This window comes from Triturus cristatus, chromosome 2_1 (assembly GCF_964204655.1).
Source record: "Triturus cristatus chromosome 2_1, aTriCri1.1, whole genome shotgun sequence".
Lineage (NCBI taxonomy): Eukaryota > Metazoa > Chordata > Amphibia > Caudata > Salamandridae > Triturus > Triturus cristatus.
The window spans coordinates 190,298,163-190,322,521 of record NC_140581.1 but is presented as its reverse complement, the minus strand read 5'-3'; the positions used below and the strand labels follow the sequence as shown (position 1 = coordinate 190,322,521).

Genomic DNA, 24,359 nt, shown 5'->3' with positions numbered 1-24,359 from the left:
GCTGACGTCAGTTCCTTTTTTCCCGTGCCATCGACGCGTAACGTTTTTCTGGCCTCTCCATTTCTTCTTAGTTTAACATTGTTACAGTCGTCTGTAATTGTAGCAGTGCGATGGCTGCTCAAAAGAGGTCTGGGTTCAAACCTTTTAGAGAATGCGGGGGTCATATGTCCATCACGAACCCATGATGATAGTCTTTAGTGCCTGTCGTCCTACCACGACGTCAAGGATGTTCGTCGTGTCGCCGGATTAATCCGAAGGCCCTCAAGGAGAGGGAAACGAAAATGTTCATGGCCAGGGCGAAGAAGCAGAAGAGGGGCCGGAGAAGAACAAGACCGAATGCAAGTTACCGACTCCGCACACCTCGATGTCGTCGAGGAAGCACAAGAAGATGCGGCGTCATGGCTCCAGACGTTGCTCTTCTAAGGACAAGTCGCCGTAGTCGGGATCCCCAGCTTTACAGCGTCACAGGAAGGATGAAGTCTTGCCTTCCCCTTCATCTCAGGTGACTCCGGCTCATTCTCCGACTCAGAGGGGCTCTCCAGCACCCGGGCAAGCGCCTCCGATCTCTCCACCCCCGGCTCAGGTGTCTCGGGCGCCGCAGCCAGACCCAGCCGGATCCGCACCCACCTTTTCTGGTTCCAGTTACAGATCCTTTGCATTTTTTAAATGCAATGTATGGCGTTCCGGTGCGCCGTTTGGCCCCTTGGGATCGCTGTCATTCAACATGGGCCTACCACCTCATTATGCCCAGGCACCTTTTATGCCATTTATGCCGATGACCCCAAATTGGCATCTCCCGATGCTGAGGTTCTTGACACCGATACCATCCTAGGAGGGTAGGATGGGTTATTCTCCGATGCCATCTCGAATCCGTGCGGCGCCTCTAGCTGTCCCTGAAGGGCCCCCATCGACGCCGGCTCCAAAGTCACCGGCGCCGCGTCTGGCACCGCCGGCGCCGATACCCAATATAAGGTCAAGAAGGGAAGCGCAGAGGCTTTTGGAGGAGGAAGACTTCCAGGAGCAGCAGGAAGAGGTCGAGGAAAAGGAAATAGTGGATCTCAGGCACGAGTTTGAAGGGCTTCAGGAAGCTAGTGGGCTAGATACTTTGCCAGAGTGGGAACCTTCTTCTAAGAGTCTTCCTTCACAGGAGGTCTCCTCCTAACACTCAGTCATCAGGAAGGTGGCTGTGCTTCTGGACTTGCAGTTGCTCACTGCGGAGATTAAATTATACATCTTAATAGAGGTTCTTCACTCTCCTTCATCGGTGATAGAGCCTCTGCTCCCATTTAATGAGGCTTTGACAGAGCCCATTCTAGAAGTATGCCAAAAGCCTATGTCTGCCCCAGCTGTCCAGATCGGTGGCAAGGCGCTTCACACTCGTCTCCTGAGAGCTTTATGGTTCAGGCGTCCTGCTCTTCAAAGCAATCTTCTGGCTCTTTCCTGTCCACTCCTGGAGATAGGGATTCAAAAAAGATGGAGCAGTCGGTAAAAAAGTTGTTTTCATCAGCCAGTATGGCTTTAAAGTTGACATATGCAATGTGCCTATTAGGTTGCTACATCCATTCTAGGTCACTACATCAATGCGTTGAAGGATTCGGCTAAAGAGGTGATCCCTAAACTTCTAGAGGATGTCCAGGGCCATTTTGCAGATGTGCTGTCAGACACTCATGCTGCTCCCCGTAAGGTTATTCAAGCTGGGCTTGACACAGCTGACTCTGTTGCTAGAGTGATGGGTTCCTCAGTGGCCACTAGGAGGCACGCCTGGCTGAGGGGGGTCTGGTTTCTCTTCGGATGTTCAGACCACCCTTTTGGATTTACCTTTTGATGGCTCTAGACTTTTCGTATCCAAGGCGGACTCAGCGCTATATCACTAGGCCTGCAGGCTCAACCTAGGGACTTTGGTTGCCGAAGATTTCGGGGCTTTGGAAAGGCTACTCCATTTCAGGCCTGGCAGCTGCAGCAACAAGAGCAGGCGTACCCGCTGTATAGAACATATAGAGGTAAAAGTAGAGGTTGCCTGCGAGGCGAGGCTCGCCAACAAGTCTCTTCCCCCCTCCTCTTCCTCTCCTGTTCCCCCAACTGGTTCCGCGGGGAAGCAGCTCTAGATACCCCATCTTAGAGCATGTTGGACCTGTGGGAGGTCAGGTGTCCCATTTTCTACGAAATTGGAAATCTATTACATCAGATCTCTGGGTTTTGGATCCCGTAGAAAATGGATACGCCCTTTCTTTCCAGGAGTTTCCCCCTTCTTCCCCTCCTCGTCAGGGTTGGTGTTTGGAAGACCATCTGTTGTTCCTGCAGCAGGAGTTTCTATCTTTGCTACAGAAAGGTGCGATAGAGGTGGTTCCAGAGCAGGAAAGGGTTCAGGGATGCTACTCCCGGTATTTCCTGATCCCCAAAAAGGACGGGCGATTGAGACCTATCTTGGACCTCAGGATCTTGAATGTTTACCTCAAACAGGAGAAATTCAAGATGTTGACCCTAGCTCAGGTTCCTTTGGCGCTGCAGCAGGAAGACTGGATGGTGTCGATCGATTTACAGGATGGATTATTTCATATTCCCATCCTGAAGTCACATCGGTAGTATCTCCGTTTTATGGTGGGATCCCAACATTAGCAATTTGTGGCATTCTGTTCGGTCTTCCATCCGCACCACAGGTTTTCACAAAGGTGGTGGCGGTGTTAGCGGCACATCTCAGGAGGTCGTTGATTCCTGTTTTCCCCTATCTGGAGGACTGACTGCCCAAAGCGAAGTCATCAGAGATGGTGCTGCAACATCTGCAAGTGACCGCGCAGCTGTTGTTCAGCTTGGGTTTTTAGATAAATGTACCCAAGTCTTACCTGGTGCCCTCTCAGCACAACTTGTTCATAGGGACAGTACTGGACACTTCTGTGAGTCGTACTTTCTCGGTTCCTGATAGGATTATAGACATCCAGCCTATGATTCCAATGTTTCAAGATAGAGTGGCTGTTCCAATCCTGAAGGTTATGTGCCTGCTCGGTCTGTTTGCTACCTGCTTACTGTTGGCCAACCATGCACTCTGGCACATGAGGGCACTCCAGTGGTGCCTCCACAGGCAGTGGTTTCAACACAACTGAGATCTCAGGCAGGTGGACAGAATCTCCCGAGACGCTACAGCCTCCTTCTCCGGTGGCCACAGTGATAACGGAAGCCTCCACTCTGGGGTGGGGAGCTCATTTGGGGGTCTGGAGGTCAAGGACTGTTGGTCTCCAGAGGAAAATTTGTTTCACATCAATCTTATAGAATTGCGGGCGATTTGTTTGGCTCTTGAGGCCTTTCTTCCCTCCCTTCGTGGTCATTCAGTTCAGGTCCTGATGGACAACACTACCGCGATGTGGTACATCATCATACAGGGAGGAGTAGGCTCGTATCGTCTCTGCAAAGAGGCTTTGCAACTCTGATCCTGGACTCAGGACCATCAGATTTGTGTAATTGCAAATCATTTGGCCGGGGTGCTGAATATGCATGCAGACAGTCTTAGTCTGCAATACTCAGCCGATTGCGAGTGGCGTCTTCATCCAGAGGTGGTCCATCACATTTTCAGAATGTGAGGGTTTCCTCGGTTGGACCTATTTGTCGCTCACAAGAACGTGCACTACCCATCGTTCTGCAGTCTCCAGTATCCGATGCAGGGAGCGTTAGGGGACACTTTTCAGTTAGATTAGGGCTCTCTGCTTCTTTACGTGTTCCCTCCCACACCCTTGATTCCTTGGGTTCTGAGGAAGGTCCGCCAAGACCGTGCCCAAGTCATATTGATCGCTCCGGGTTGGCCAAGAAGGGTGTGCTACACAGACCTTCACCTCTCATTGCACATTCCGTCTCCCTTTGAGGGCAGACCTCCTCTCGCAGTCGCTGGGGCTGATTTTACACCCCCCCCCACCCCCTCCAGAGCCTGCACCTTCATGCCTGGAGATTGAATGGGGCAACCTGAGTTATTTCTCTCTCCCACCGGATGTGGTGGATGTTATATTATCGGCCAGGAGACACTCCACCAAATCTGTTTATTCTGGTAGGTGGTCCCTGTTCATTAAATGGTGTCGAGAGATCAATTGAGCCGTTGCAGCCCCATTTATCTGATATTCTGAGTTTCGCTCTTTCCTTGTCTCAGCAGGGTTGCGCAGTAGCAACTGTTAAAGGCTACTTGTCTGCAATGTCAGCCTTTCTTTGCTTACCAGACCAACCCTCGTTGTTTGAGTCTCCCATAATCATGAGGTACATTAGGGTCTCACTAACAGGTTTCCTCCCACTCCATTTATCATGCCTCCGTAGGATTTAAGTTTAGTTCTTACTTTTCTGATGGGTCCCCCTTTGAGCCAATGCATAGTTGTCCTTTGAGAATTCTATCATTTCATTCAAGACAATTTTTCTAATTGCGATTTCTACTCCAGGAGGGTTAGTGAGCTACAGACTCTTAGTTCTAATCCTCATTTACCTCCATTCATGGGAATAAGATGGTTCTTAGGACCAGAGCTGCTTTCCTGCCTAAGGTGGTCACTCCCTTCCACCTAGGGCAATCAATCACTTTACCCACTTTCTTTCCTCCCTTCTAAGGAGGAAGAGAGACTTCATCACCTTGATCCGAAGACGGCGGTCAGCTTCTACCTGGGCAGATCTAAAGACTTCACGCTGGCCGACCAGCTCTTCATTGGTTACGTGAGGAAAATGAAGGGCAAGGCTGTCCACAAGCGAACACTGTCCAGGTGGATCCTCCTCTGCATCAAGATATGCTATGCCTTGGCCAAGAAGGAGCCTCCTGAAGGTATTCGAGCTCATTCCTCTAGCGCTAAGTCGTCTACTGCTTTGGCTAGAGGTGTCCCTGTTGTAGACATCTGGAAGGCGGCAACTTGGTCTTCCCTCCACACTTTTGCGAAGCATTACTGCTTAGACTCAGAGGTGAGGAGTGACGCCACTTTCTGTGCTGCAGGATTTTTTGGTATAGGTATGCGAACGGGACTGTTTGAGTATTCAATTCAGAAGGTGAGGGATCCACAGGACGCTGTATCCATCAGAAGAACAAGTTACTTACCTTCGGTAATGCTTTTTCTGGTGGATACAGTATCTGCATGTGGATTCTTCACTGACCCACCCGCCCCCCTGTTGCCTGACTACTTATACCGCAAAGATTTTTGGGTATGAAATTCTTGTATTTCATTGTTATGAGAAATAATAAGATGCTCGTCACTAGGAAATGTCTATATTTTAGGATTTTCTGTTTTCTTTTTTTCTTTGAATCGTATCCGGTGAATACTTGTGCATATGTTGTATACTGTTTATACCTGTATACTAATGCTGAGCAAGGGGTATTTCAAAAGGTGAGGAATCCACAGGCAGATACTGTATCCCCCATAAAAAGCGTTACCGAAGGTAAGTAACTTGTTCGTACTGTTGAATGATTGTTAAGCCTGGCTGTACTGCAAAAGTGATTTCCACACACCAAACTGTCACATATGATTCCTGATGTTGAACATACTTCTTTTTGGCACTATTTTGCAAAGTGGTGTGCTCAGATCTTCTATTTAGTGTGGGCGTTCCTGCATTGCTGTGGGTCCAGTTTTCTATGCCTGTGTGTGCAGTTGGCCTCTATATGAGTATGCAGGAATAGTGCCCACTTTATACTCCTGCATATTTATTGGTTCTTCTTGCTCAGTGGCTGTAAATCTGTTGCTGACTGGACACATTACATGAGTCTGGAATGTTGCAAATTCTGAGGATTACCCCAAACAATAAATACATGTAGGATTTCTGAGGCCATTTTACATCTTTGCAAGGGATACGTATATTGGGTAGCGACAAACTGCTGCCGGTGAGTGTTGCTGCACTTGTGCCATGTATGCATTGTCCTTTCTGTTAAGGGGGTCCACCTGCAGGCATGAACATTGACTTTACAAAAGAAATCGTGTGGCACATAATAGTAGTTTATTGTTGCATTAAGTAATGGTCTGCTTTTGCAAATGACAAGCTATTTGCTCACTTTGTGCACCTCCATATCGTGATGACTGCAGACTGGTTCGCACATTTTGGGCTGTTCATCGCAGGTAATTTCTTGATCAGTTTTCTTGTGTATATAATGATACATTTGTTTGTGCCACAGTGATGTTCTAAAGCAAGTCTAAAGGTAGATTTGGCGTTGGTGATAGAAAGTTATGACTTCTTTGTAATGGGAACAGAAATATCAGGGTCCCTGCTAAAAATCCGTACTGGCTGCCATCCACAGGAAAGCCAAAGTCCCAACAGACGTCTGAAGCAGGTCACATGAGATAAGATGATTGGTTGATACTTGGAGACCAGCAATGTTCCGGGTAGTCTGTTGTAGTGTGTGTGCATTCAGAACTAATTCAGTTTCCAAAATATGAGGCAATGTCAGAATGCCGTAGGGAGGACCATCTCGTTGCAACTTTTGCATGTCGACAACGGTTTCCCTCGGCCCATACATGGCCTGAGGGCGCCTGGTTCACGGCCTCACCTGAGCTTTCTGTTCGGTCTGTTTATAGTCGCCAAAGAATGATAGTAGTGATTCTAGCACAGTGTACTATGTACAATGCACAAGTACTTACCTGTCTGCGTTTTTCAGATTTGTAATGTATGTGTACAGCCTGAATCTTCATTTTCAAGTCCGTGAAAGATCATGGCACAGGCAGTAGGTGTTGAGAAGAGAGCCTTTGCTGCCGTTTTGACAATTCGTTTTCTCGTTCTCCTTTAAGCTGCATACTTACCCTGGGTGGAACTACTTACTTCGATCCTCTGCTTTCTTTTCTTTTGACATGTTCATATAAACAAATGCAAAGGCCCCTCTCATATTTTTGGCGGTGCATGTAATACTAGTAGCTCTAGGATTTTTTAAGTGTATGCTCATTTATTGCTGTTCATATAATAATGCTTTGAAGTGTGATGTCATCATTTTGTTGCTATTGTCTTTTTCAGGAAATTTGCCTTAAGGATTCGGAGGTGGTTCTGTGCGGCGGATCTGAAAGTATGAGCCAGGCTCCATATGCTGTACGAAACATCCGGTTTGGGACAAAATTTGGACAGGACCAAAAGGTTTGTTCTTTTGCTCTTCAAGTTTGTTGCTTTCAAATTTTGGCTCGAGAATCCATGCACTTCAGTCCACAGCATTTGTGGAATAGAATTCATTATTTTTTGTATGAAACACACCTAATGACTTTAAACCCATCTCTGTTATCTGCCTACCCTGCTTACCTGGCCTTCTAGTTTGGCAATTGTCTTCCTTCCGCTATGCCTGCTCGCGTTGTAGTTGAAGTCGTTTATGCTTGGGTGAGATTTACCTGCTTCTGCCCCTTTTTCTACTATTTTGTAGTTATTTTCAGATTTATTTTCTCTCATCTGCTGCCAGTTACATGCCTGGTAGCTGCCTTCTTCCTGAACACTCCTGTTGCCTCATGTGGGTCAGGTATTGAGGGCGTTTCCTCTTTTGGGCCTTCTCCTCTGGAGCCACTGGTTGCGGCTTCCGTTTTAGGTCGAGTCTAGCACATATGGGAGGCTTCTTGGAATCACTCCAAACCTCTCGTATGGGTTAGACTCCTCCAACACATTGGATTGGCCTTTGCGTGTGTCTTTCAATAATGAAAGCACGCAAATGGCTAAAGGCGGGTACATGTCCCACCTCCTTTCCAATGTGTCTCTCCCACGGCGTTTTGCTCTCGGTAGCGAGCAGGGGCGTGCAGGGTGCGACTAACAAGTAAGTCATGCAAGCAATTCGCTCCGCATTAAGGAAGCGCATCATCTTGAAAGAGTTAAGATGGTGCCTCCATACATGCTTTTACTTAATGATCTAAATCTTCACAAATTTGATTTGAATTTAAGGACCAGGGGTTTCATCTGAAGATAAACTTAACAAAATGGTATCCCAACAGGGGTTACACAACGCTCTGTCCCCTGGGTAACTTAGCTCCACACAACTTATATCACGTTACGTTGAAATGGAGAATATATGTTTTAAACAAGCTTTTAGTATTATAATGCTGTAGTTAATGTTTTATTAAATTTAAAGGGTTCGTATATTTACATTATTCCGACTTTAACGAGCGAATTCAATAAACTTGACTAACAACGGGAGGAAAATTACATTGCTGGTCAGCGAAGTGAAATAATGTAACGGGTGAACAGCGCCATCTTGTGGAAATTTGAGAAATACTCCTGTCTTTTCCTGTGTCTGTGTAATTAATGAAGGAAACGGAAACGATTTTCCCATACGACGATGATCTAAGTGCACAAGGATCGGATCATCTTTCTTGGAATTCAGAAACACCAAGGAGCTGCAACCAGGATTAAAACTGTGACAGAATCTCACTCCGCAAGTAAAAGGCACACACTTTAAAATGACATAGGAAAGTTGTCGTGTCATTTAAATTCTGCGATTCATCGATATTAATACGATTTCTTAACCAAATTTACACAGCCTAAGACTACCTGCCTTTTAAAGTGTTTGATACAGCACAGGCATAGTTCTAAAGGGCAACATACCATTTTACAGAGAAAGCTTCGGAGCTACCAGGAGACTCTTGAATAGGAGATATTCACAGAACAATTTAGTTTATGTGGCCTGGTACAGACCGGGTAACCAGGATGAGTTAAAAGTTAGGCAGGTCTAGGTGGCGCACCGATCACATACTTACAATCAGGGAGCATTAAAAAACAATGACTTAGACGCATCACTCCCGGAATACTCCCCCATGGAAGATAGACTGCTATTAGACCCATTCTAGAAAAGCCCACATCCACCATTTACCGCAAGCTCATAAACGATATGCCAGACCCTCTGGTGGCGCTTCGGGCAGCATAGGCCTGGAACATAGGCACCATAGATGATGACGACTGGCAAGACGCCATACAGAGTCTGCGTGAAATAGCAATCCGTTTAAGGTTAAGGCTAGTGCAGCTAAAGATCCTACATCGCATTTACTATCCTCGCACACACCTCTATGCTTGCGGTATGAGTCAGTCTGCCCTCTGCGTGAGGGGTTGTCAAAGGGAGGGCTCCTTTTATCACATACTATGGGAGTGCCCTGAGATAGTTCCCTTCTGGACCAGGGTCACAGACACTATGTCTGCGGTAGTGGGCGACACGGTCCAGATGGAGCCAAAGTGGCTGTTGCTCATGATTAAAGATGACACTGACTGGTCCAGATATGACTAGCATTGGCAGCGGGGTTAGCGAAAAGAAATCTTGCCAGGGGATAGGGGTCACAGGCACCTCCGCAATGGGAACAGTGGAGGTGAGACCTTGATTGGTGCCAAAGGGCCGAAAAGACTATATACAAAAGTAGGGACTGTATCAAGAAATGGAGGAAAGTTTGGGGGCCCTGGTCGAAATACAGATAATCGGGGGGGGGGGGAGGTTCGGGGGTGTAACTACTATAATGGTGTGTCCCACTTGTGTCCTCATGTGTCTCTATTGGTTAAATACAAGGTTATTCCCTGTCATGCTTCTTGGATATTATCTGTCTTTTTATGGTCCTATGAGCTATGTTAATAAAAAGATTTTTTTTAAAACAAGGACTTTAAAATCAATAAAAGTGTATCAGATAGATGAATAAAGAGTCACAAACTTTCTATATAAGTGTTTAACTTTCAAAAGCAAGGATCTTCAAGTGCTGGAGGGATAAATTCCCACCACTCAACAGGTGTACCCATACTGGGAAGGGAACCCTGTAACGTTTGCTTAAATAAAGTTCAGTGTTTTCCATGAAGAAAAGGGGACATAGTAAAACTATTTTTAAAACTATTTAACAACTTTAACTGCTTTAAACAATTCACTGATGGATAATCGTGTCCTACTACTTAACAAGAGACTGTGAAACTGAGGAAGTTTCTTAAAGTTGTTTAAGGAGAGCAGAATCATGTCTCGCATGCAAATCTGTCTCAGCCAGAAACTTGACCTGGAGAGCCCAGTGAACATTTCAGTATGTGTAACAGACATGGGGATACCCTAAGTTTTTCCAGCTTGCATCGTAATTTTATCGAAGACTGTTTACAAGTTTACAAAAGAATTACATGTTTAGGTCTGGCTTGACAGCACAGCTGTTGCCAGGCCTTATTGTATCAATCTAAAAAAGCTTTCAGGAGCACTACAGACATGGGTTTTGGCTTCGCCTACTTGATGGTTTGTAGGAGTACATGTTTTGATTGGCAGAAGTTTTGTGCTTGCCCGATCCCACGGCTTAAGATATTCATAACAAATTAGAAGTATTCTAAAATGTAATGTGGCCTAAAGATTAGAACGTTTTCGGCACTTCAGCCAATCCTATAGCGCTGCAGAGAATTCCGAAATGTGCATTGGCTGCAGAGTCTGCACATGCCTCTAAATGGTGAAAACACTGTATGAGGGAGGGTAGCATAGGCCTCACCACTGATTCCATACTCTCATTTGTGGCTATGCCCAGCCAGCTGCCATTCAGTTAGTTGTTAGGTCTCTCTCACAGACTGACTTTCTCACTGACTGACTCTCTCTCACTCTCCCTCTTACTGACCGACTCTCTCACTGACTGACTCTGTCACTCTCTTTTACTGACGCACTGACTGACTGACTCTCTCTCTCTCATTGACTGACTCTCTCATTGACTGACTGACTCTCTCATTGACTGACTGACTCTCTCATTGACTGACTGACTCTCTCATTGACTGACTGACTCTCTCATTGACTGACTGACTCTCTCATTGACTGACTGACTCTCTCATTGACTGACTGACTCTCATTGACTGACTGACTCTCATTGACTGACTGACTCTCATTGACTGACTGACTCTCATTGACTGACTGACTCTCATTGACTGACTGACTCTCTCACTCACTGACTCTCACTCACTGACTCTCACTCACTGACTCTCACTCACTGACTCTCACTCACTGACTCTCACTCACTGACTCTCACTCACTGACTCTCACACTCACTGACTCTCTCACTCACTGACTCTCTCTCACTGACTCTCTCTCACTGACTCTCACTCACTGACTCTCACTCTCTAACTCTCTCACTCACTGACTCTCACTCACTGACTCTCTCACTCACTGACTCTCTCACTCACTGACTCTCTCACTCACTGACTCTCTCACTCACTGACTCTCTCACTCACTGACTCTCTCACTCACTGACTCTCTCACTCACTGACTCTCTCACTCACTGACTCTCTCACTCACTGACTCTCTCACTCACTGACTCTCTCACTCACTGACTCTCTCACTCACTGACTCTCTCACTCACTGACTCTCTCACTCACTGACTCTCTCACTCACTGACTCTCTCACTCACTGACTGACTCACTAACTGATTGACTCTCTCAATCTCTCTCTCTCACTGACTGACTCACTCTGACTGACTCACTCACTCTCTCACTGACTCTCTCAATCTCTCTCACGGACTCTCACTTACTCTCTGACTGACTGACTCACTCTCTCTCTCCCTGACTGTCTGACTCTCTCTCACTGACTGACTGACTCTCCCACTGACGACTGACTGACTCTCTCAATCTCTCTGACTGACTGACTCTCTCACTGACTGACTGACTCTCACTGACTGACTGACTCTCAATCTCTCTCACTGACTGACTCTCACTCTCTCTCACTCTCTCTCTCACCGACTGACTCTCACTCTCTCTGTCTCACTGACTGACTCTTACTGACTGACTCTTACTGACTGACTCTCACTGACTGACTCTCACTGACTGACTCTCACTGACTGACTCTCACTGACTGACTCTCACTGACTGACTCTCACTGACTGACTCTCACTGACTGACTCTCACTGACTGACTCTCACTGACTGACTCTCACTGACTGACTCTCACTGACTGACTCTCACTGACTGACTCTCACTGACTGACTCTCACTGACTGACTCTCACTGACTGACTCTCACTGACTGACTCTCACTGACTGACTCTCACTGACTGACTCTCACTGACTGACTCTCACTGACTGACTCTCACTGACTGACTCTCACTGACTGACTCTCACTGACTGACTCTCACTGACTGACTCTCACTGACTGACTCTCACTGACTCTCTTTGACTGACTAACTGACTCTCTAACTCTCTCTCTCTCACTGACTGACTGTCACTGACTGACTCTCTCTCTCTCTCTCACTGACTGACTCACTGACTCTCTCTCACTGATTGACTCTCTGACTCTCACTCTCTCACTGATTGACTCTGACTCTCACTCTCTCACTGACTAACTAGCTAACTGACTCTCACTGACTGACTGACTCTCTCTCTCTCTCTCTCTCTCTCTCACTGACTGACTCTCACTGACTGACTCACTGTCTGACTCTCTCTCACTGATTGACTCTCTGACTCTCACTCTCTCACTGACTAACTAGCTAACTGACTCTCGCTGACTGTCTCTCTCTCACTGACTAACTGACTCTCAATGACTCTCTGACTGACTGACTTTCTCACTCTCTCTCTCACTGACTAACTAGCTAACTGACTCTCTTACTGACTGTTATACAGGTACTATTTCCCAACCTTCACCCTCCTGTTGTTTATGCCCCCCCCCCCATAACATAACATAAGCAACCATTGGGACAGGCAGAAAGACGTTGCCAGTTTTGAAAGGTCAAAAAAAACAGTATTTATTGTTAACACTTTTTTAATATAGTCGTTCAGTTGTACATAATGCTTTCTTGGTCATATATAAGGTAACAAAAATGCATCGGACACTTCTTTGTTATAACTTTTCATCATGCTGCAGACTTTTGTACAGCACATCTTAAAGAAATAGGCAAAGTCAATATCTCTGGCTAAACACTTATAAGGTCCCAAAGGCGAGATGCAATGGCTATGCCAATGCTTGTTTGGCTTTGTAGTACTTGCTTTGGCTTTGGGGTTTATTGACCTTCTGTTTACAGTCCTTATTTTTTTGTTTCTCAACTTGGTCTTTCTTTACAGACATGTTAGTGGGTGATCATTATTGGTCGCTTCTGCTTTGATAGATCTTCATGATGTGAGACTGAGATGAGTAAGTGATGAAGAGCTATTGCTTTGATTACAGTATTTCATCACCAATAATGTAATTCCAATTTGGATTGTTTTGTATTTGAACCAAACATTTTCTGCATGTAAACCACTCTATAGGCACACGGGGAGGGAGTAGATTTTATTTTCTTCTATTAGGGGTGCATCTTGTCTCCAGTTGTATGGAAGTTGTTGACGCATTACATTTATTTTTCGATTCATATGAGGTAATCGTGTACACTATCATTAATTTGGTGAAGTTTGTCTGCAGGTCAGGGGCCACATAAGGATTTTCAAATACTTAAAATTAAATGGAGAAACTACAATACTTTCAAATTAAAAGGGGCACCAAATTGGCATTGCTTGCCACTCAGCAGATGAGGTCGCCTAAGAATACACCATAGGCTGCCCGATCTTTTGGGCATTCTGTGTTTCCAAGGAAAGCGCATTACTTGAAAGTAATTTAGAATTCAGAAGCAATCTTTGATGCACACATATAATCAGTTGAAAAATCAGGCTTTTTTAGTTTATTCAATTTAAAGCATGACACACCTTTCATAGATAGAAATTGCAATAATAGAAATAATAATATATACGGTTCCTATATGGAGATGCAGTCAGTTCCAAATAGCCCTGTGTCAGCAGATGCAGAACGGCATGGTCCGCCCGGTCGTCAAGATAAGGGAGTATTCAAGCATATCAATGGGGCAGTGAGTCCTTGCCCTGGCTCTTGGTGGATAAATGCATTCCTTACAAACTACTGTGATTGGCATACAGGAGCATACGAGGAACACCCCCCCCCATCATATTTGGTATACATTCTATTGCCTACATCCTGGCAATAGCATTTAGGCTTCCTAACCACTTGCTTTTGCTGGGCCGATGATTTTCTGTCGCAAGTCCCTAATTATAAAATTCACTCGCCAGGGGATACTGGATTGAAAAACGCCTAACTTACTGTCAAGACTATGCCTGAACAAAATTTTAACTATGCAGGTGTAATTTTGGTAATTTTGCTCAACACATTTACGCAAAATTACCAAAATTACTCCTCATCGCATAATTTTCGGGGGAAATTTTAACGTAACATCTACCATTCAGGTAATTTTTCAATGCGAGCAGCTTTTCAGTTAGATGTTTTACCCAACTGGTCCGTTCAGTGCAAAACTACAAATCTGAACTCAGGCACAAGTTCCTTTAACATGAAAGCTCAACAAACATTTCAGATTTATTTTTTAATTGTAATTTTTTAGGATTGCGGGCGATGGGTGTGTTGGGGAAGGGGAAGGAGAAAAGCCCACGGATGACCGCTACTCTTTCCCATATCTTTTAGTGACATTAAAAGTTTGTTGGAGAATCTTGGCCTATCCTTGCCCCAGATGAAAGAGTTGACCTCTTTCTGGAGGCTCAAAATGTCCCGTTGGGTGACAGGAATCCGAAGTGCTACATAGCGGTATAATACCTTGGGCAAGATAAACATCTTCACTACGTTAAAGCGGCCAAGCCATGATATGGGGAGTGATTTCCATCTCCTAAGGCCTTCCCTAACGGAGCGTCTGCAGTCTGGCCTATATGTTTGGGTCCAAGAATCCAATGTGGCTGTGATATTAAGGCCCAACTATCGGATAGATTGGGAGGCCCACTGAAACAGGAATGCGCACTTAGCTCGGTAATCTCCTGGGGGAAAGAGTTAAATTTAATGCCTGCGATTTACTAATGTTGATTTGTAGCCCCGATATACATTCAAATTGGGAAAGTAAGTTAAGCAAGGCGGGAAGGGAGCTCTCGGGTCGGTAAGAGTCAGAAGTAGGTCGTCTGAGAAAAGAGCAACCTTATGCTCGATTCCGCAAATAGTATGCCCTTAATTGCTGCAGACTGGTGTATTGTAATCACTAGGGGCTCCATTGCCAGGGCAAAAAGCAAAGAGAACAAGGGGTATCCCTTACGAGTTCCCCTGTGAATTTGGATTGGGGAGGGGGGCTATTAGGCCATTAACTCTAATTTATGCTGAAGGGGACATATAAGAAGCCATAATGCGAGACGTCATGACCGGTCCCAATCCTATCCTCCGCAGAACCGATCTGAGAAAGGTCCAGTCAACCCTATTGAACGCTTTCGCAGCGTCAAGTGAGCGCATAAATGCTGGGGATATTACGCCGCTGGTCCTTTTCCACCAGGTAGACTATCTACCTGATGTTGTCCGCCCCTTGTCCTTGGTGAATAAAGCCTGCCTGGTCTGGATCAACCAATCCAGGAAGGAATGGCACCAGGCGATAAGCCAAAGTTTTGGTGTATATTTTGGCATCGACATTAAGGAGAGAAATGGGGCGGTAAGAGGCGCAAGACGTCTAGTCTTTCCCCTGTTTAGGGATAAGAGCTATCTCCACGCCAGCCATGGTGGGGGTCACACCAGCAGAATCCGCAAAGGAATTGAATAGCCGGAGCATTGGGGCTTGGAGCAGCAGGAAAAAAAGGTGATAGAAAGAAATCGTGAGGCCACAATGGCCTGGAGATTTACCTAACTGGAAGCTTTTCAATGCTTTTTTGAAGTTCTTCTAAGGTAATCGGATCTTCCAATTGCTGGACATGGAACGGTTAAAACAAGTGCCAATACTGTATGTGTTTTCAACTCGGGTTTTACGTAGTGGACTGAATTAAACAAGAACACTAGCCACAGCTTTGTTGTTGAATTTAATCAAAAAAGTGTTTGCTATTTTATAAACACTGCATTTTTTTGTTTTTTGTTAAAGTTAAATAAAGTACGCTCATTACAATGCATCACAACATAAATAACAATACTGACAATACGAATACATTTGTTACAATTTAGACACCTGTGCACAAAAAAGAAAAAGTTTTTTCTGCTTAACATACAAACAAACAACACATTCAGATCACATTATATACAATTTATATACAGGCCATCAATATATCGCAATTGACATAGTCATGGGTTGATTCACTGTTTGCTTTAAACAAAGATTGGCCCGAAGCGGAGAGAGGTCTACGCGTTTCGAATCCCACTGAGTGCTGGGATTCTCATCAGGACCAACATGTGGCTGTGAACCAAAAAACAGAAAGAATTTTAAATAAAAGTGACCCAACTCTAATGTGTCAACGCTGCATGAGTTTGTTAGAATAAATCTTACCTAACAATGAGGAAAGCCAACTTATTCTCTAAGGTGTTGCTTCATCAAACAGAAACCTAAATGGGATCAGGACCAAGGCGAGTCAATATCTATGTCTATATTGCTACTACCAAACACAGCATGAGCCGGACAAGCAGAGAAAACACACCTTGTTTAAAATGTTGTAATGAGCCGAAGAACTGGGCCAGAATGATTCTTTGGTCTATATAATTTGTGTATAATTCGACAGCCGCTCCAACACGACAGGCGCGTTATCTGAAAAGCCGAAAATGCTGGGTGTAAATACGCACAGCATGGTCTTGAATGAAAACAATCATTACTTGAAGCTCATCTGCTTACCTCAGGGCAGAGCGCGAGCAGGCAAACAATTTCCTTAGTCTAGCGGAATGACGAATCAATCGCGGCGTCCGTTTAGCTCTGTGAAGACAGACGAATAAAATGGTCGTTTAGCCTTCGGTCCACTAGTAAATCCTGGGTTTAGCAGGCAGTTGTGTTAGAAAAGTCTGCGTCTTCTTTACCTGCGGGAGCGTCGGTGATCATGTTCTAATTTGGCGGTGGCTGGCTTCAGAGTTCCTGCAAGCTGGAAGTGGCCATTGCCTACATCCGTTTTTACGTATTTCCTTCTCACGTGAGCAGAACTCTAAGTAACATGGGAGTTGTAGTTTGTTAGATACGGTCGGGATAACAGTGGTTGTTTCTTTTTTATTATTACCACGACCTGATGGATGATTTGTTGGAGTGTTCACAGGATCATGGAAGAGGTTTTGATTCCACGCGGCGGGTACAATGCAAATAAACTAACATGTATAGATGTTTCCAACCTTTATTGCAGTAGAACCCAGTCAAACCGTCCTTTATTATTGTATAGGAGAAGCCTTAGTTCATAATTTATAGATTTCCGAGAGTTCATTCAACCATCAATGGACGTGTTGAATTTAATTATCAACATTGCTTCTCTCTTCAATAATTTGGCGTCCAAGTCGCCGCCTCGTAGGTCACGCTCCACTTTAGAAATAACTGTCCATTTTAGATCCTGTTCTGTGTGATTGTTCAAATGCCAATGGTGTACCAATGGCGCATTTTGTACTTTTTTGCGGATCCTTGATTTATGTTGTTGGATACGAATCCGCACTTCTTGATTGGTCTTGCCGATATAAAGTTTGTCACATGGACAGCGGATGCCATATACTACAAATTTTGATTTGCAGTTTGAAAAGGTCTCGTGTTTGCAGCGTTGGCCTTTATGGGAAAACAGATTGCTTTCCATAGTTGAGTCACAACAGACACATGTGCCACATTTACGATGTCCTTGTATTGGTGGGAGACATAGCATACTTCGTAAGTCAGATTCTTTAGTTCTTGGTAATGCTGCCCGTATTATCTGATTGGCGATGCTTTTGTCCTAATTATACACAAATTATATAGACCAAAGAATCATTCTGGCCCAGTTCTTCGGCTCATTACAACAGTTTAAACAAGGTGTGTTTTCTCTGCTTGTCCGGCTCATGCTGTGTTTGGTAGTAGCAATATAGACATAGATATTGACTCGCCTTGGTCCTGATCCCATTTAGGTTTCTGTTTGATGAAGCAACACCTTAGAGAATAAGTTGGCTTTCCTCATTGTTAGGTAAGATTTATTCTAACAAACTCATGCAGCGTTGACACATTAGAGTTGGGTCACTTTTATTTAAAATTCTTTCTGTTTTTTGGTTCACAGCCACATGTTGGTCCTGATGAGAATCCCAGCACTCAGTGGGATTCGAAACGCGTAGACCTCTCTCCGCTTCGGGCCAATCTTTGTTTAAAGCAAACAGTGAATCAACCCATGACTATGTCAATTGCGATATATTGATGGCCTGTATATAAATTGTATATAATGTGATCTGAATGTGTTGTTTGTTTGTATGTTAAACAGAAAAAACTTTTTCTTTTTTGTGCACAGGTGTCTAAATTGTAACAAATGTATTCGTATTGTCAGTATTGTTATTTATGTTGTGATGCATTGTAATGAGCGTACTTTATTTAACTTTAACAAAAAACAAAAAAATGCAGTGTTTATAAAATAGCAAACACTTTTTTGATTAAATTCAACAACAAAGCTGTGGCTAGTGTTCTTGTTTAATTCAGTCCACTACGTAAAACCCGAGTTGAAAACACATACAGTATTGGCACTTGTTTTGTTCTCTATATTAGCTTTGGTTTGGCCGTGCTGTTATTTGAGCCAGAACCCTCTTTGCTTTTTGAGGACATGGAACGGGGCAAGCGATGCCCAAGTGCACGAGGCAAGGAATGGATGGACCTCTTCCTGGATAATATTGCCCTGATAGAGGGATACGAAGAAGGAACAGAATGCCTGTTGTTTGTCTGCTTCCGAGGTAGCCCATTTTCCTTTACTGGTCTCGACCCTAGAGATATGGTTTCGGGAGATGCGCATACAAAGCCAACGAGCCAGTAAAGAGCCCACCTTGTTGCCCCCTTCATAAAACTTTTATTTCAGAGCAAGGAGAGAGTGTTCAGCTTTATTTACCCGGATTGCTTTTAATTGCCCCAGAGTAAGGCTAGATGTTTTTGGCGCCGTCTAGAGATTGTTACATGCTCCTGTCTCTCCAGTGCCTTAATATCCCGGGCAAGGCCAGCTTCGACCAGGCGATATTCCCAGGCTTTTCACATGAAGTAATAACGCCTCGAATGGTTGCCTTGAACGCATCCCAAAGTACGTGGCCACTGGTGTCTGGTATGGTATTTGTTTCAAAATACATTTGGATTGCCTGATGTAGTTCTGCCACGTTGACCTGATCCCATAAGATGTGTGGGGGAGCCTCCACTGGGGCACGGAGCGAGAGATTGCTCCCAAGCCCACCAGAGTGATCTCCAGATGGGCATGATCCGAAATCGACATATCAGATATAATTGCAGACTCTAGTGAGCGGACAGATGATTGGGATAGAAAGAAGTGATCTATACGAGAATAAGATCGGTGGACATGGGAGTAGAAAGTATAATCGCTTGTCTCTGGTTCTGCATATCGACATGCATCCACATGCCCAAGGCCATAAAATCCTGCTTGAGCGCTGCGGGCACAGCCCCAATACCTAGGAAGGAAGATTTACTGCGATCTAAGCATGGTTCCCAAACTAAATTAAAGTCCCCCCCCACACACCCCCCAAACAAGAATTGGGCCCGCCTCCAGAGAGACCAGTTCTTTTAATAGGTTCCTAATGTAGGTGTCTTTGGAGTGGTTAGGGGCATAAATGTTAATCAGTGTAAGGGGTCTGTTATTAATTAGTACCTTAAGCTTTAACTATCGTCCCTCTTTGTCCCGCAACGTCTGAACTCCCTATATGTGTGTGCTCACTTTAAAGAGACTGGCCACCCCCGCTGTTTTAGATGTTGAAGAGGCCCACGTTTGGTCAGGGTATTTAGGGTGTCCCATGCGCTTTGTATTTACCTGTAGGAGATGAGTTTCCTGTAGGAAAATGTCTGGGTCTTGGATTAGAAGGTAGCGCCAGACCTACCGCAGTTTGTAAGGGGCATTAAGTCCCTTCACATTTAGGGAAAGGCATTTACTCATCACCATAATTATGTATGCGTCAAGGAGGTAGCCCACTATAGTATCTCACCCCCCTCCCTACCGGAGTGCCCCCAACCCAATCAATGGAGCATGACTGTGAAGTGTAAAATATGGTGGGAGTCATGTTTGTGAGGTTAGACTCATGAATGATATCCCTTGTAACGCTAAGTATCTTTCATGCTAAGGAGAAAGGGCGTTAGGGTAAATTGCGCTCCTCCCCTCCGCCCCCAGAAAACTCACAGGGAAAAAAGTGGGAAGGAAAGAGAATAAGCAAACCAAACAAAGAAACGGCCAACTGGGCCACATTAGTCCATTCCAGTCCTGGAGAAGCCCATTGGTGTGCACCAGGGTGACTGAGGCAGCCACTCTTCATACGGACCAAGTGAATGGCGGGGGTGCCATCAAGATTGTGTGATTGGTCGCCGTCACTCCGTCCAGCGGCCGGCCCGCTCTGTAGTTGCAAGGAAGGAGCCGATGTTCCCCCGGAGAGAATCTTTGGGGGGGGGGGGGAGGGAAGGGGGGTTGCCCCTGCTACGAAACTATGTCTGGAAGGCGGGCAGGACCAGGGAACGAAGGCCTCCCTGGCCAGACCGTTATTTCCACATATCTTTCAAACAGTCCATAGGATCCATCAACGTAGAAAACTAGGAGCGGATCACACCATGTCCGGGAGCCTGGAGCACTCTAATGACCATGCCCCCATGTTCAAGGTGCAGTGGGGGAGGGGAGCCTGGAGGTCGGCTGGGAGTGAACCTGGGACTGCGTGCTGCCGATGGGCTTAAGGGGTGTATAATGTCCTGTTTGGCCTGCTGAGACACGTCGCTTGGCCTCCGAGCTCGGTTGTGAGGGCAAGGCACAGTGGACCACTCTGGGCGAAGAGAGGCCCTAGGCTGGGCAGCCCCAGAGTTTGGGCTGGAAGGGCGAGTGTCCAACTGGAGCTGCAGTAGCTGTTGAGCTTCCCCTAAGGATCTCAGAGATGTGCGCCTACCCTCCCATGTGAATATCAAGGCAAAAGGGTGACCCTACTGGGATTTAATTTTTAGGTCCCTCAGTTTGTCTGTGACTGGTTTAAATTCTCTGCGTCATCGCAGGGTAACTGGGGATATGTCCTGAAAAATTTGGATGTGGTGCCCTCCGTATGATAGGTCGGTCTTTTCCCTGGTTGCACGAAGGATTGCCTCTTTCTCAGTGAAGAAGTGCACCCGGGTTAAGAGATCAGGGATCAGATTTGCATTACCTCCGGGATCTGCCATCCGGTGTGCTCTATCCAGTGCAGGAGGGGAGACGTCCTCTTCACCCTTGATCGCCTGAAGGAGTTCTGCCGTGTAAGTCATATGACCTGGCCCTCCGCGCCCCTAGGAATCCCTCTGATATGGAGGTTGTTCCTTCGGCTCCTATTTTTCCAAATCCTCCTGTTTTATCCGGAGATCTATATGCTGTTCTTCAAGCGTTGTTATGCGGCGCCATAGTTCTTCCTGATCCTCTGTTCATGTACCAAGTGTTCGTTCGAGGCCGTCGATTCTGGTTCCAATTTCAGCCACATCATGCCGGATATCCTGCAAATATGTCTTGAACTCAGCTTTGAATGAGCCAATTTTCGCCTTTATCTCTTGGAGGAAATTGGCCATAAAGGCTTGTGTGAGGGGTCTCGCCTTAGGTTTTTCCGGGGATGTTGCCTTCGCAAGGACATACACAATATTACTGTAAATATTTCTAAATGTAATTACTGTCCAAGCTCCACTTTAACTTGAATCCTTGTCCAGTATTTGGCGATGATTGGGCATCTCCGCAGAATATGGACCCGGAGAAAGAGAGAGAGAGAGATTGAGGAGACAATGGCCTCTAGGAGATCTTGGACTGAAGGGCCTTTGCTCTATCAAATCATCTGCTCTCAACATCTCATGAAAGGAAGTTGGAAGCACCTCTGCCAGTGCGAAAGGCTCCATCTTCCTTAGACACACCAAGAAAAGGGAACAGGACTTCGTCACACTGCTAATAAAATAACTCCCACCACACCGCAGACAGACACTGTGCCAGCAAGTCTAGGTGTAAATCCAACTGCAAATAAGCATTGTACCTAGTCAATCCTTTAGATGATGGGAAGTATTACTGAAATTCCCAAAAGAAGGATTAGGTAAGCCCATTCTGCTGGACAGCATGGTCATCCGATCATATGATGCAGGTGTGGAAAACTGCTCCCGACTAACTAGCAGCATGAAGCACCACCTCGTTACCCACTCATCTCAGCCTCCTCTTACACAAAGGTAAATGCCAACCAAAAATCGTGAACGTTTAACTCCTGCCCAATCATAACTTCATATGTACAGATTAAACAAACTTTTCCCAATTATGTGTCCAGTTCTATAGTTATGACTTATTCCTAATCTGTTTTAGGATTTTATATTTGCTTTTAGATCTATGAATGCGTCCAAGGTCAGACCGTTAGAAGTGTAACTGAATAAAAACTGTATGCTAAAATGTCAAAAGATCTTAAAAACACTTCTAATCTAATTCGTTCATCTTTTTGTACACCAGTGTGTTTTAAAATGCCCCAGCCGATTACTACAGTACTAAAGGTTTTTTAATCGAAACACTGTGTTCTTCAAGCATTTGGTTTAGCACACATTTGCTTTTTTGCTTTATTGCAAATGGGCACTGTTGGTGTATTATATATAAATTACAACCCTCCATTTATCCCACCGCCTCTTATGCGGTGCACATGCATCTCTATACCACAGAATAATGTGTGCCCATGTCTGGATTATCACACAGGAAAATGCATTCGTTACGTATTCTATATCTCTATTTCTACCGAATCCATTTTACTCAAGTCTGGCTTCCTCTGAGGTAGTCAGAAATGGTGGTCCAAATCCAGTTTAGAAAATGTTATGATGTGGTTGTATCGTTTCCTTAAATTGATAAGTAAAGTGACTCAGATGACCAAAGAGATTTGAATACTGAGTAAACCTTGAAAAGTCCAGTAACCTTGTCTCATCTTTTATTTAGTGCGTACTCCCACAAACGTACAATATGCAGTTTGAACGGACCTATTCTTGCAGACAGAGCTACATATTTGCAAGCTTCTACGCACACAAAAACCAAAATATACCTCCAAGCATTTATATACGTTTATAATACATGTACACTCATAAGCACAGGCACCTATGTATTCAAGAAAACTTATAGGGGCACATACGTATAACGTCTTATGTATAACACCTTTATACTATCCTGGATTTTTATCATTTTCGATGCTGATACTTCTAATCCCATAATGGTAAAAGAAAGCCAGAATGCACGAGGTCATTAGGTAAAACAAGCATTGAAAATGTAATAGGTCTCGCCCTCGTTTAAGTTAAAGCAATTCTGTTTGTAATTAGGTGGCTTTTCAGATTTGCTTTTATTAGTGTTTTTCAAACTGTCATGTACATAACATGCATATGTATGCGTATATGTATGCATGCATTTATAGTTATATAGATATGCAGATGTGTGTATATATGTTTATGTATGTATATAAATAAACACATACATATATATAAATGCATATGCAGGCATATATATATATATATTATATATATATGTTTGAGGCATGTGGGCTGCTGAATTCATATCTGTGCATAGATCGCCGCCTAGTGTTGGCTCCGGATGATTGCACATTGTTGTCCTGGAAGAGTCAAGAGCGTGGAAGAAGTAGTCTCTAGCCCCGCTTCAGAACATGATTCCCGATCGGACGACGATGATGAGGTGATCTTTCGACGTGAAGAAACCGTCGATGAGGTAGGATACTTCGACGAGGCCTACGGGGCCGAAGAAGACAGCTCTCCCGAAGAGCTAGGCCAACCCGTCGAAACGGAGGCCGAAACTGTATGTCGTCATCGGGCTCCGGTCGAGGGATCGCCTTCGGGCCTTACCCAAGATCAAATACATGGTTCCTCGGCCCCACCTTCCGGTCCGGCCTCGAACACTCTGCAAGAGCCACTATTACCGAAGACGACCGGGTTATTAGACCCAAAACCATCCATCGCTCCAGTCCCTTCAAAAACGAAAGTGAAACTGGTGGTGGTCGGATCGAAGGCGTCGAAACCATCCACTGCCCCTACGCCAAAAAAAGTCGTCGGCTCCGACCGCGTACAAAGAGACTTCGACGCTGAGCTCACCGCAGCGGATGCGGTCGATACACGGAAAAAGCATGCCCTCGGGCACCACAAGGCACCGAAACCTTCGGCGCCGACATCGAAGGCCGTAACCTCCGCAGTCAAAATGGCCGCCCCGGCTACGTCGACGCCTAGAGCACCGATGCCGACTAAGTCCTCGACTACGTCGACTGTCGATACATCCCTTCATGCCAGTGACCCCCTTCCGACAAAGTCGGGGCTGGCCTCGACGTCTACTACCAAGGTGCCCATCAAACCACCATCTGCGTTCGCTGTGCAGCAGGTCTCTGCATCTTTACAACGCATCCGTGACCGGGCAACCCTCCACTCTATCTCGGGTCCCGACACAACCTCCCCTTGTCGAGTGCACTCGTAGCCCACCAACATCACGGTTGGGCTGCCACCGCCATCGGCACCGAAACTAATTCAAATTCGGACACGTGTCCTCCACACACAGTCCAACACCTCTGGCACCGTGGCCCCGAAGAA

The 24,359-nt window shown here is 45.4% G+C and overlaps 1 protein-coding gene across 1 annotated transcript in view; it reads left to right on the top strand.

Annotated features, from left to right (window-relative positions):
- The window catches only part of ACAA2 (acetyl-CoA acyltransferase 2), a 173,936-nt gene that overhangs the window by 60,305 nt on the left and 89,272 nt on the right, over positions 1-24,359 (top strand). Inside the window, exon 4 of the mRNA XM_085629668.1 lies at positions 6,943-7,059. Coding sequence (XP_085485794.1) covers positions 6,943-7,059 — 117 coding nt within the window. The remainder of the gene's footprint in view (positions 1-6,942; positions 7,060-24,359) is intronic.